At 34.2% G+C, this 12,219-nt stretch overlaps 1 protein-coding gene and 1 long non-coding RNA gene across 3 annotated transcripts; one reads left to right on the forward strand and one right to left on the reverse strand.

The window, feature by feature from the left end:
* Window positions 1-443: 443 nt before the first annotated feature.
* Window positions 444-5,158, reverse strand: LOC145595440 (zinc transporter 4, chloroplastic-like). The gene is made up of 4 exons (XM_081651857.1): window positions 5,010-5,158; window positions 4,847-4,907; window positions 3,465-4,132; window positions 444-1,436 (listed from the first exon to the last, which is right to left on the reverse strand). Exons 1-4 carry the CDS (start codon window positions 5,025-5,027, stop codon window positions 981-983), a joined length of 1,203 nt encoding a protein of 400 aa, XP_081507983.1. The 5' UTR covers window positions 5,028-5,158; the 3' UTR covers window positions 444-980.
* A 17-nt stretch (window positions 5,159-5,175) lies between these two features.
* Window positions 5,176-7,976, forward strand: LOC145595448 (uncharacterized). 2 transcript variants are annotated; one of them, XR_014102954.1, is made up of 2 exons: window positions 5,176-5,527; window positions 7,706-7,976. It is a non-coding gene; the product is annotated as an uncharacterized LOC145595448 (long non-coding RNA). The 2 variants fall into 2 exon arrangements; XR_014102953.1 differs by having other exon boundaries at window positions 5,176-5,377.
* The last annotated feature ends 4,243 nt before the right edge of the window (window positions 7,977-12,219 follow it).

Consider the following 12,219-nt stretch of genomic DNA (forward strand, 5'->3'; position numbering starts at 1 on the left):
GTGTTCTGCAATACTCCATAACCGCGTAAAATTATCTGGCATCAAGTTAAAAACAATGAACGATACATGACTTGTTACTAAATTTCAACTGTATGTAAATCCTTTTTGCTCTATTCGTAACTTGGTTACATTGAATCTCATTTTTCTTTAGCGTTCCCACATAACTGGACATTGGTACTATAGCATTCCAAGTTACTTGCTTATTAGTTGTGATAGTAATTTATTGCCTAGTCTTGGTATAACTCATAACTGGTTTCTAAACCCACTTCTCATTTCGGACTAGCTTAAGCGTGCAAATTCCAAATTCTAGAGTCATTCTCCATTGATAGCCATCCTGGTTGCCGCTATACGTTCTTACCAGTAATTTATTACTAATCATGTTTCCTTTACTGGATAACTTTTTGATTCAAAGGCCAGTCAAAACACCAATGCAATTATACATCTTATCTAAAAGCTCAAATATGAAACTTTGCATTTAGTAAGAGATTAAGAGTATAGAAAACATATTTGGTAAATGGTACAATACTGTTACAATAGCATTTACTGGCAAAAATTTCAAAATACATATTTACAGAGAGTTACTTTGTACTGTATAAGATAGTATACTGTTGATCAGTCTTTATCATCTTCATCATTTTCCTTTCCTTTATCTAGTTAGCGCAGGCAACAATTCCAGTTTCATGGTCACGGACCAAAAACTTCGGTTGGTAACCGGTATGCACAGCCACACAGCACTGTACAGGCAGTACAAAAATTCACACTTAACGCCCAGTAGATATTCTCCTCCTCCCCACTTAAAACCACACTTCCCTCCAAGCAGATATGCAGATACATCTTCAATTTACCAGGCTCGTTAAGCATGAAACAATCGATAACCGGGCTCTAAAAAGAACTCCCCAGTTGTGATTTATGGGCAGCAGTTAAACAAAACACACACAAATTCCAAAAACGGTCACATTAGGTTAAAGTTTACCAATAGATTACGACCAGACAGCAAGAGATGACATTAAAGCAGCTCCCATGAAAAGAGCGACATAAGACACAACCTGGAGTCTTGTGTTTGATCTCATTTTCTTACTCATGAAATCAGCTGCTATTAGGTCAACCAAGGACATATAGACTAGGATCCCTGCTGATATAGAGTCGAGAATTCCCTCAACTATGAGGGCTCTTGGGCTAGCTGGGTTGTAAAAGGAGGCAAGGCCGATACCTGCAGCAATGCCTGCAGGGGTTGTAAGCGCGAAGAAACAGGCCATGATAATGGTGGACTTATCCTTGAATTGGGCTTGAGCAATACAACCTCCAAGGGCAAAGCCCTCGAAGAATTGATGGAAGGATAATGCAGCAACCAATGGTTTTATTGTGCAAGGGCTGTGTGACACTCCTAAGGATAATCCAATGAGGACCGAGTGTGAAACAATTCCAAGCTCTAAAACCTGCATACACAAGAATATAATATAAGCAAAATATTTTTTTTTAAGAAAAAGAAAAGTGCATATAAAGCAGGGGAAACAATAAACAAGCTTTTCATACTTCCATCAATTATAAAGGTATTATTTAGCATTAATGAGCTTCCAAATGCTCCAACATATTAGCTAAAAAATACAGTTCCTGTTATCCTGTATCTAAGCGGCATTGTTTCCTAGCTTAGGGTAGTTTAGCTCTTCAAACACTTCATGAGGCAGAGCAAAGGACCAGAACTTATACTATGCTAAATCCACTTTCTTTTATCTAAAATAGATGAAACCACTCACCATACAAAAGATCAGTGCTTTTGAAACAGTCCTCAGCATCTATAACAAAAACTCGTGTATGACATTCGATTAGATACTAATTTCAGTATCTTTCAACTCTAACTTACTTAAATCCCTGGTCATTGAGAATTGCTTAAAGATGAAAGGCAAAAAGTAATACTAGTAATAAAAACCATTTCGACAAGACGCCAGATACGTTCCCCCCTTTTCCCTTTTGTTCCATACCCTTAAAAATACATTGGTCCAAGATTCTACAACTGATTAATGGAGAATCAATAATTGTTCAAGTAGACTTTCTATCTTTTCCTACTGTTTCTTACTCAACGAACCATATGCTCAGAAAGAAAAAGCTCGTCCGCTAATTTAGTCTTTAGCAATAGAATCTTATTTTTAATAAAGATCAAAAAGGACCATCTAACAGTATATGCCACAAGATTTGGCTTAGTTGCTTTGAGTAAAAAAAACACCTCTTGATTTTTTATTTATTTATTTTTTTGGTTTTGACGAAACCTCTTTGATTCAAAGAACTTACTTAAACAAACTTTAGAGAACAAAAAATAAATAGAAATATTTTTTAAGAAAAAAACCAAAAATATCAAGGGAATTGCCCAACTTAAACTTTTTTAGGCAAACTTATTTGAGGCATCCTAAAATATCTTCAAAGTTCTAACTAGTTGAATACCCCAGTACAAATTTAGAGGTTAGTTTGTTTTATGAGAGCTAAAGAAATCATCAAAATTTACAACTTATTACAAATAAAAAAGGAGTATATATTCTAATAATTTATAAGTAAAAAATGAAAACTATTATCTAATAAGTCAATTACAGTGTATCCATTGTCCTAAAATAGTTCTTTTATCAAAGAAATACACTCGGTCTCTTTGAAATAGTCACTTGCACTCGCTAAAATAGTAAAATCACAATTTAAAATAGATATGAAGGGTTCATGATCGACTGTGAGTCTGTGACCATTACTCAAATCGTAGGTGACTTTTTCTATTAGAAGAAAGGAGGGCCAAGAAAATTGCTAAGTTGCTAATGCTCTACTATACAAACGTGACGTGATTGTATTTTGTAATAGCCCTACTAGTTTACTTTTTCTATCAACCATTGAATATTTCTACACACCAAAGAAAAGACTACTTGCTTAAAGAAAACACTAAAACGAATCTTAACTAATCAATCCATAATGGTCGCCACCTCGAGACATCATATGCTCCATAGAAAAATAAATAAATAAAAACGGCCGTACGATGGATTTTTAGATGACAAACTACAATTCAAACAAAAATTGTGAAGTAATATGCAAGGGACCAGTGAGACACCTGCCTTGTACGTGCACACCATAGAAGTAATTTGATAGCTAATGGAAAATGCACACCATACATGTATATATGTCATTTGAAGCTAACAAGTTGCAAATTGGTGTACAAGATAAGATAAGCAAATACTATCATTTCCATACATTAACCCCTAAACCAATGAATAAGTTGAGACCTTTTCAATTTTCATACCAACTTATTTAATTAAATATAAGCAAATACTACCACTTCCATACGTAAACCCTCAAAACCAATGAATGTGTCGAGACTGTTTCATACTAATTTATTTAATTCTAGTTAAACGTTATTCTCACAACGTCATAATTGTGAGACTACTTCATACAAGACTTTAGCAAAGCCGAAAATTAAAAGAAAGCATTAAATGTACCTGAGAAATGACCACATGGCGGGCATTACTATCTCCACCAAAGCTATGAGAATGTCCATGTCCATGACCATCATCATACACTTCAACAACATGACCATCAACCCCATTACCATCATGACCATGTTCATGAGCATGAATCCCCACAATGCTCCCTCCTCCACTGCTCACCACCATCCGATCAGCCGGCAAAACCCCGGCAGCCGAAACCGAGTCAAGTGAACCATCAAGCCCCAACCCATCCCCTTTCCTCTTCATCCTCTCCGCTCTCCTCTCATACACCTGTGTCCCAACAAAATCCACCAGCAATGTCACCAATGCAGCCATCATTGCAATAAAACCCGAAAACGGAAAATCCGACCACGGGTGAGTTGGTAAACATGAGTTAGTAAGATTTTGACCAGCATCAGGCAACATGTGTACAAACCCTGTAGCAAGTATAACACCCGCAGCAAATGCCTTTGCTGCTATGAATAGATTTCCATCAGTAGCAAGAAAACTCTTTCTCCGGCCGAGCAACGGAATCGTAATCCCCGTTGCTCCGGCCACCAAAATAGACCCAATTGCCACCAGTTTAAGTGTCAATGCGGCCGTGTCGTCGCGACACATCGAATCAGACAACTTACAGGTGGTATTAGACATTGATTCTTGAAATTGCCTCAAAAGGGTACCTAAATTTGGTAAAAACACAATGCCAAGATTGTTATATTCCGATAATTTCCTCACTTAGTTAGACAGAAAACAGAGTGTTGTTCTTGTTCTTTTATCAAAATGGCGATAAAATAGAGTTCTCATTGATCAATCATTTATTGTTATGGGGATTTTCGCTTGTCGAGGAGTTCAAGTTGGAATTAAATTCGCAGATAAATGGTCCCATAACTCTGAAATTGATGTTACGGAGTACTATATAAGACAGAAAAAGAACATTGATTTTTATAAGGAGGGAAAATGATCCAAGAAAATCAACTTTGTTTAGGGGTGCAAAAATATTTGTTTTCCCCCTAAGAAAATCCCATCAAATCTCGGTTGGACCAAAATTGACAGTGTAATTTGAACTAGTAATTAGACACGGCACGATTAATGACAGGTGACATTGAAGGATGACATACCAAAATACTAAATAGTTACATGTATTTTAAGATTTGAACTAGTAACTTAACATATTAACAACAAAATAAGGACGGTTTAAAATTTTGAAATACTCGTCAAACCATTACAAATAGTGTAATTTGAACTAATAGCGTATATGCATATGTAAACAACTAATTGACGACCCCAACAAGGTAACATTCAAACAAAAGATGAAATACGACTATACGAGTACTTGTAACTTGAACTAGTAACGTAACAGTTAAATCGAAACGAGTCTAAAATAGTAAGTATACCTGACAACACATTAAAGTTTTCCCTGATGGGGTTGAGGCTGAGTATTGGGAACAAGAAATCCTGTTTGAGAAATTAAAACCCATTAAAATTGAAATCAAAACTCAACTCAATTTTTTTAATTATTTTTGAGAGAAAAAGAAAAGAAAAGAAAAACAAACAAACCTGGAAGAAGGAAGACATGGGAAGAAATACAAGTGATAAAAAGGGTTTTATATAAAAAGGGTATATTTTTTTTAAGGACACGATTCTCGAATTACGGGAAATTTTTTTGCGTAATTCAATTCGCAATTTGTTGGAAAGAATGATAGATAGTTAGAGAGAGAAAACCCCTTTTTCTACTTTCTCTCTCTAGGAATTTTTGGATTAACAGGGGATGATGATAATAAAGAGGTGAACAAGAAATGTGGATTAACAATGTCGACATTTATCAAGAACATGGTTTTTCATTTCAGAATTGTTCAACCAATAAAGGTGACTTTTTGGGGAGAGAATGTGTTAAGAATGTCGACATTTTTTCCTCATTTTTTTGGGTAATTATTTTCTCTCTCTTCTTTAATTAATTAATTAATTAATTGCAAGTATTAAGTTGAAGTTATTTTTAAAGATTTAATTTTTATTTTTTTGTAATTTGTTGTGTGACGTGTTTTGGCGGCAAGCTGGGTATTGCGACTGTTTGCAAGGTGTTTGATGAAACGCCTCACTGAATTTATTAAGTATTGATTTTTAAATAGTAACTGCAGTATTCTTTTGGGTTTTCGTATGTTATGTTTTCTCTTGTCCCTTTTATGTTTCGTTAATTCTTGCAATCTTGCTCAATTTACTTGTAATTTATTAAAAATTGGTTCTTGATTATCCTACTTATATAAAATGTTGTTGATGTTTAAGAATTAGTGCCAAAATTGGTTGATATAGGCAATTTATTTGCCAAATTGCAATTGTAAAATCGTCGAGTTTTGATTGTGAATATTGTGTGATTCGTATACATAGTGGTTGTGAATTAGAGAAAAACGAACCAATTTACCTTGTAAAGTTGGATATGAAATGATGGTGATTTTAGTTTCTGGGATTTTTGTAAAGTGTGATGTAAATTGGAGATCCAAATTTTCAAGTAATATCTTTGATGGGAATGACGTCTTTGCTTTTGCTTGCTTGCCTTGGCAATAGTCAGCATCATGCCATGAAGTAATGAGTAGTATAAGAAGGTCAATTGCAATTATTGTGTGAAAATTGTTAGTAAAGGTATTAACTCCGGTCCAAATTACTCGCAACTTTGGAATATTTTACATCTCACAAATAATACCCCAAAGTTGCGAGTAATTTGGACCAGAGGTAGTACTTGACTACTTGTATACAGATTAAAACAATAGTTAGCTCGAGTCCGGAGAAGTAACATACTGTAGAGGACTCCAAAAGATGTATATAGAGAATGAGAGTAAATTTGGAAGGCTGCCACTCTATTAAGAAGTCAAACCTATTGATTGTTCTTTTAGATTTTGCCTACTGCAATGTGTTTTAAGGTATAGGTAGTGACAGTAACTGTATTATTTTACCTGTTAATTGGCCTTTTCCTGGGTAAAAGGCCCGGCCTTTGCAGCAGGATTATTTGCTCTAGTTGATTGGTGATTATCCGTAAGGTTTGTGTTGTGGCAGAATTGTTATTGCAAGGGTGAAATGTTGTGTTGCACGTGTAAGGGGTGGTTCAGGCTGTTCTATTTTGGTCTGTACAAGGATTGATCTGTGCTTGAGACCTTGTGGGGTATTAGTTGTGTTGTAGTGTATGTTTAGGGGATTGCGAGGGAGTCTTGGCCAATAAGGGTTGTGTTAGTCTGTGTGTTGTGTACGAATAGTGTAGATGTTGTAGTCACAGGGCTGTTTTAGTATGGTGTGATGCTACAAGAGTACAAGAAGTTTGCTTGGGTGTGACTGCAGTTTGGGCTGCAAGTGCAGAGGCTGCAGGGGACAGAAGACTGAAATGGGTGTGTTGGGTGAAAAAGTGGCTGCTGGTTGTTGGTTAACATGAGTGTTGGGGCTCTTTGGGTTGCCTAGTTTGTGAGGCTGTGTGTTGCATGCTGAATTGATTTTAAGTTTCCTTTGCTGCACTTTCGCTTCCTCTTGTTTTTTTAATGCTAGTCAGTGAGTTGCACAATGTACAAGAGTAGTTTAGATGTGTTTTCTTAGAATTGTTGTCTAAACAAGTTGTCTTATAAGCGAGTTTCTTTAGCATCTGCCGTATAAATATTTTATTTAGTCTAGTGATTTTCTTATTGAATTATTAGCATTGTATTACTGAGTGGTTTAAAATGATAAATTTTATTAATACTTTCTTTTTACTATTAGAGCAATTAATCATGCTTACTAAGTGGTTAAGTTGATTATATGAATTTATGTGGATTGTAAAATCCCAGAATATAGATCGTGAGATTTAAGAGTCTAACTATAACTTCTAAAACGATGTTACAGAAATAGTCTAACTGTTGATTGTAACTTCTTGGAATGTATGAATTTATGTTGATCCATTATAACTTCTCAAACATTGTTACAGAAATAGTTCAACTGTCTAAAGGCTTCAAGAGTCTGGTTTTGTGGTCTGTTATCTTGCTTTTTAGGTTGTTAGGAAGGATTAATCTTTCGTTTTGTTGTGCCATGTTTTGTGTATCTTAAAAGCTCGCTGTCAAATATTTCTCATCTGTGTCATTTTCTTTTGTTTCAATAAATATAAATATGAATAGCAGAAGAAGCAAAGGGAATAACAGAGGAGTATTGCCAGTGAATGACTACTCTATCTAGCATTTCCAATTGTCTTATTCTTTTTGTTATTGATGTAACAGAAACTAACTTAATGTTGCTTTCACTTTTAGGTAGTCATATGGAATTGAAAAAACTTGTGATTTTTGCTTCGAAAAACCAAAGAACCCAAGATTTCTAGATGCAATGAACACTACAAGTTTTATCTCGCCACATAATCAAATCCCACTATAAAAACAGGGAAGCTGAAATTTTAGTGAAGATGCTGAAAATGGCCTTAGGAATCAGGTCTTTCTGTCGTTGAATCACACTGTCAGAACATTCTTGAAGCTGATATTGCTCTCTTTGCTTCTCCTAAGCAATTACTCTGTGTTTGGTATGTCATGTCTTCTCCTTTTATATTCTATTATTTCTTGCAATTTTACCAAATATTCTACTAGTGTTCTATCACAAATTAGGTTCTTGATTATCCTACCAGTATAATTTCATGAAGATATGTTTTGCACAATTTCTATCTTCTGAGTATGTACTACTCCATTGCTCTCCTGGTATATTATGTGAAATAGCGGTCATTTGAAAAATGACTACCATATTATTTTAATGATATATAATATGATCGGTTTATTTTTCACGTTATAAAATGGCCACAATTAGTCTTATAATATCTACAATGTAAATATAAATTTTGAAAATTTTAATCCAACATAAAAAAAATATTTTTTGAGTAACTATAAAATAAGAATAAAAGTTACATAAATAAAACTAAAAATTTGATAAATTAAAAAAAATATTGATAATAATATTTAATACCATTAATAAAGTTAATATAATTAATTACTTGGAAAAAATATGTCAATTATGAACTATATAATCATTAAAACATTATGATAGTCATATTTCAAACGACTACTTAAAAAATTTTATATGTGAAAAGATTATTATGTTTAAAAATTAGTTCCAAAATTGGTTGAGTTCTGAAATTCTTTTGCTAAATTGCAATCATATATTGGTCAACATTAATTAAATTTCAAGTTTTGATTGTGAATATTGTGAACTTAGTAGTTGCCGGTTAGAGAACCCATGTTTACCTTTTAAAGTTGAATATGAACTATCATAAATTTAATTTCTGGGTTTTTGTAATATGTGATGTAATTTGGGAAAAAAAAATTGGCTGCAGACTTCCAAATTCTCCAGTTATTTTCTGAAGTTCATCCTCTTAGTATGTTGCTACATTATATACTTTAGTATGCAACTTAGCAACCTGTTTACTTCCTGCTTTGGCCCATATGCTGGTGATGTGAACAAAGAGGTGTTCCTGTAATTGGATTGCATATAGACACTCTTACACAACTCTTACACCTTAGTATATGTCTGTCAGTGGACTTAGCACGGAATTCTATATGAGCTATGAACGCCCCATCATAAATGTCTATAATGCATTTTACAGGATTAACATTGTGATTTAATCCTGCAATATGTGTTTAGAATCTACTTAGGAAAGTAACAACTGGTATGTGCTATATGACTGTATTTTTATGGGCAACTTATTGCCTTTTGTATGACTTCAGTTTGGTTCTGCGGTTCTGCCTGACTTCGATTTTATGCTGCCTGAGCTCTTCACAGATTTTTTATCAAAGTTTGTTCTTGGTTATTTTATATTCTCATGTGCCTCGATTTTGATACAAGAATGCAATTGATGAGAAGTTGAGTGACTTGCACAAGGCAATGTCGTTGACAGCTTTAAAAATCCACCCACATTTTTAAGGCAAGCTCTTCTTCCCATTATCAGATGTACAGTTGCTTGTGTCTTGTTGAATCCCGCTTACACTGTCGAGCATGTAAAGTCTGCATGATTGCCTTGGTAATTGGTTATTCTGGTTTTCTGTATATTTGCATCCTGTCTAGGCTTTTGTGATTCTTTATAGGCACCTGTTAAGGCTGTAATGCTAGTACGTCAAAACACCTCTAAATTTTTCCTCTGCCAATGTTTGCCTTTGGAATAGTTATGGGTATCATTCGTAACCCAGGAATGCTCATTTTTTCCCTCGTCTTAAAATTCTCTGAAAAGCTGACTTTACTTCATGTGCAGCCCTATTCTTGCAATAGCCGATCTGTCTGGTTTTTTTGGTGAATGTTTATTTTTTTATTGAAACTTTAACTTCTCTTCTCATCTCACATGTGTCATCTTGAGAGTTCTTTCCTCACCCAGGATTAGCTCTCTGAAGCAGATGTTGAAGTAAAATTTTAATCAGGATGGCTTAAAATAAATACACGGTTTGTTTTAGGGACAGAGGGAGTGAATTATACAAGGTATGAAGTATGTAGTATTTGTTGTCATGATTTTTGAACAAGGGATGTGAATTTTTTTTTATAGAAGGGTAGAAACAATAAAATATCAATAGTTATATGATTCAAATTTGTGTGATGCATAATATTGGACTGTAAAAGGAAATATAACTGAAGCCATATACTGTACATTTTCCTCCCTTTTGTGTATATGATGAAAGTGAATTGTATAGACTTCTGCCTCTGAATATGTTTAATTTTTCTAACAGAAAGTGTCATTACAAAATGTTTGAACAATTTATTCTGACCCTTTAAGAGCTGTGTGGTTACAGGTTGGTCATCAGGCTGAATTCAAAGACAGCCAGTGCTTCGTTTTGGAGAGGGATGATGAAACTTTGGAAGACTTCTCGTATAAGAAATGCGTGTTTGGTGCGCTGAAGCTTATTGCTCCTTGGAGGGCAAAACTCTGTCAAACCTGATGGTCCAACAATGGTTCTGTCTGATGTCTGCATGAACAGATGGTGTTCTTTCACCCTTCTTCCCCCAAAAGGATTGGAAAAAAGATAATGAAGGAAAAAAAAAAAAGCTGTTTCTGTGGTTTTCTGGAATATTTGAGTTTTCAGACCTGAATGACAGCAAGGTATCCGAGCAACAATTTAAGCTTTTAGAACTAAGCTAATCAAGCTTGATATGGCAGTGATAGTCATTATTAATGTGTAATACTAGTACTATTACTCTGTTATGGCTGCTACAGATTATCTCTTGCATTACTAAAATTGAACGATGCACGACTATGTATAAAGAATTAATCATAGACTTAATTTCTAATAGAGTATCCGACACCACATGCATCTAAGTGGCTTCGCGAATGTGCAAATGTACTTACATGCATATATGTCACACTTTCAGTTTCAGAAACAAAGTGGATGACTAACTTGAATACTGTAGTAGTTAAACCACTTATCATTGCTGACATGTAAGACAACCAGAGTAGTTTGCCTGTTGATAATATTAAGATCTTGATTAATGGATAAAGCTAAAACGACCTTATTATGCAACTTGTTATGCTTAGTATGAATATTATAGTCATTTCTTTATACTTTAAGCGGATAAAAACAATATCTAGTTTGCTAATAGGATTAAGAGTAGGATTTAATAACATGTTAAGAGGGCAAGTGTCATAAAATAATTAGAACACTAATTAATAATTAAAAATTGCTTTTAGCTTAACCAAAAGACATAATATTGCCTTTTTCCCTACCCCTTTGCCTCCTATCCGTCTCTTTTGTCACCATTTCAAGTTTCCAGGTGCAAAAAATCTTCTGCTTTTTGGAATAATATCTAAGTCAAAAAATTAGGATGAAAAATATAAACCTCTTATTTAAACTAGATTTGGATAATTTGGCACTATACTAGATTAATTAGTGATGATTTGAGGTATTTTATTTTACTTTAGTTTTTACTAGATTAGCCTAGAGTGTTAAAGTGTTAAGTAGGGATGCAAAGTTTTCTTGTTTAACTTGGATTAAGATGGAGATTTTTATTGATGAGATTAATATGAAAACGAAAGACGTTACATCAAGCACGAATTATTTTGGAATAAGTCTAAGGTTAATGATGTTCGCAACACCTAGATGTAAAATTACACCCTGGCCTCCTACGTTCTTATCTTACGGCGCTTCTTGCTCTTTCTGTGTAAGATCAGAAATGTGAGATGGAATGGAAATTAAGACAATAGACTAGTCTCAACTTGTTATATAATTTGGGACATGAATGACATGATCTCAATTCATGCATATAATTTAGAAACGTTTTTTTAGCAACCTAATTGGACTGAGGTTCAGAATTTACAAGGCCACACATGCTCCTTAAGATCATTGTCCCAATATGTTTTGGTTTATTTCTGGGGCAGGCCTTTAATTAAACTAAAGTCCATTTCCATCATTTTCATACTCTGTACTCTTATGGAGAGCATATTGATTGGTCAATTCCCATGTATTGCATGCAGTATAATATTGGGCGGCTTAATACTATATATGTATAACTACGAGACGAGCCGAGCCGATGTTGACCTATTTGGGTTAATAGATGAATTGGAGCCGAGCTCAACCGACATTTTAATATGCTTGATTCTTGTTCGAGGTTGGCAAAAGTTAAATATTGTTTGAGCTTGACTCGCTAACAGCTTGTTTAAATTCGAATTTAAACAAGCAAGATGAAATTTTAATGATAAACCTATGTGGCTATGTATAATAATATAACTTGTAATATTTTTAGGTGATAAAAACTTAGTATAATGTCTAAAAAAATAAAATTGAGTTTACTTTTCAAAATTAGTGGT

The sequence above is a fragment of the Chenopodium album genome, chromosome 2, assembly GCF_948465745.1.
Source record: "Chenopodium album chromosome 2, dcCheAlbu1.1, whole genome shotgun sequence".
Lineage (NCBI taxonomy): Eukaryota > Viridiplantae > Streptophyta > Magnoliopsida > Caryophyllales > Amaranthaceae > Chenopodium > Chenopodium album.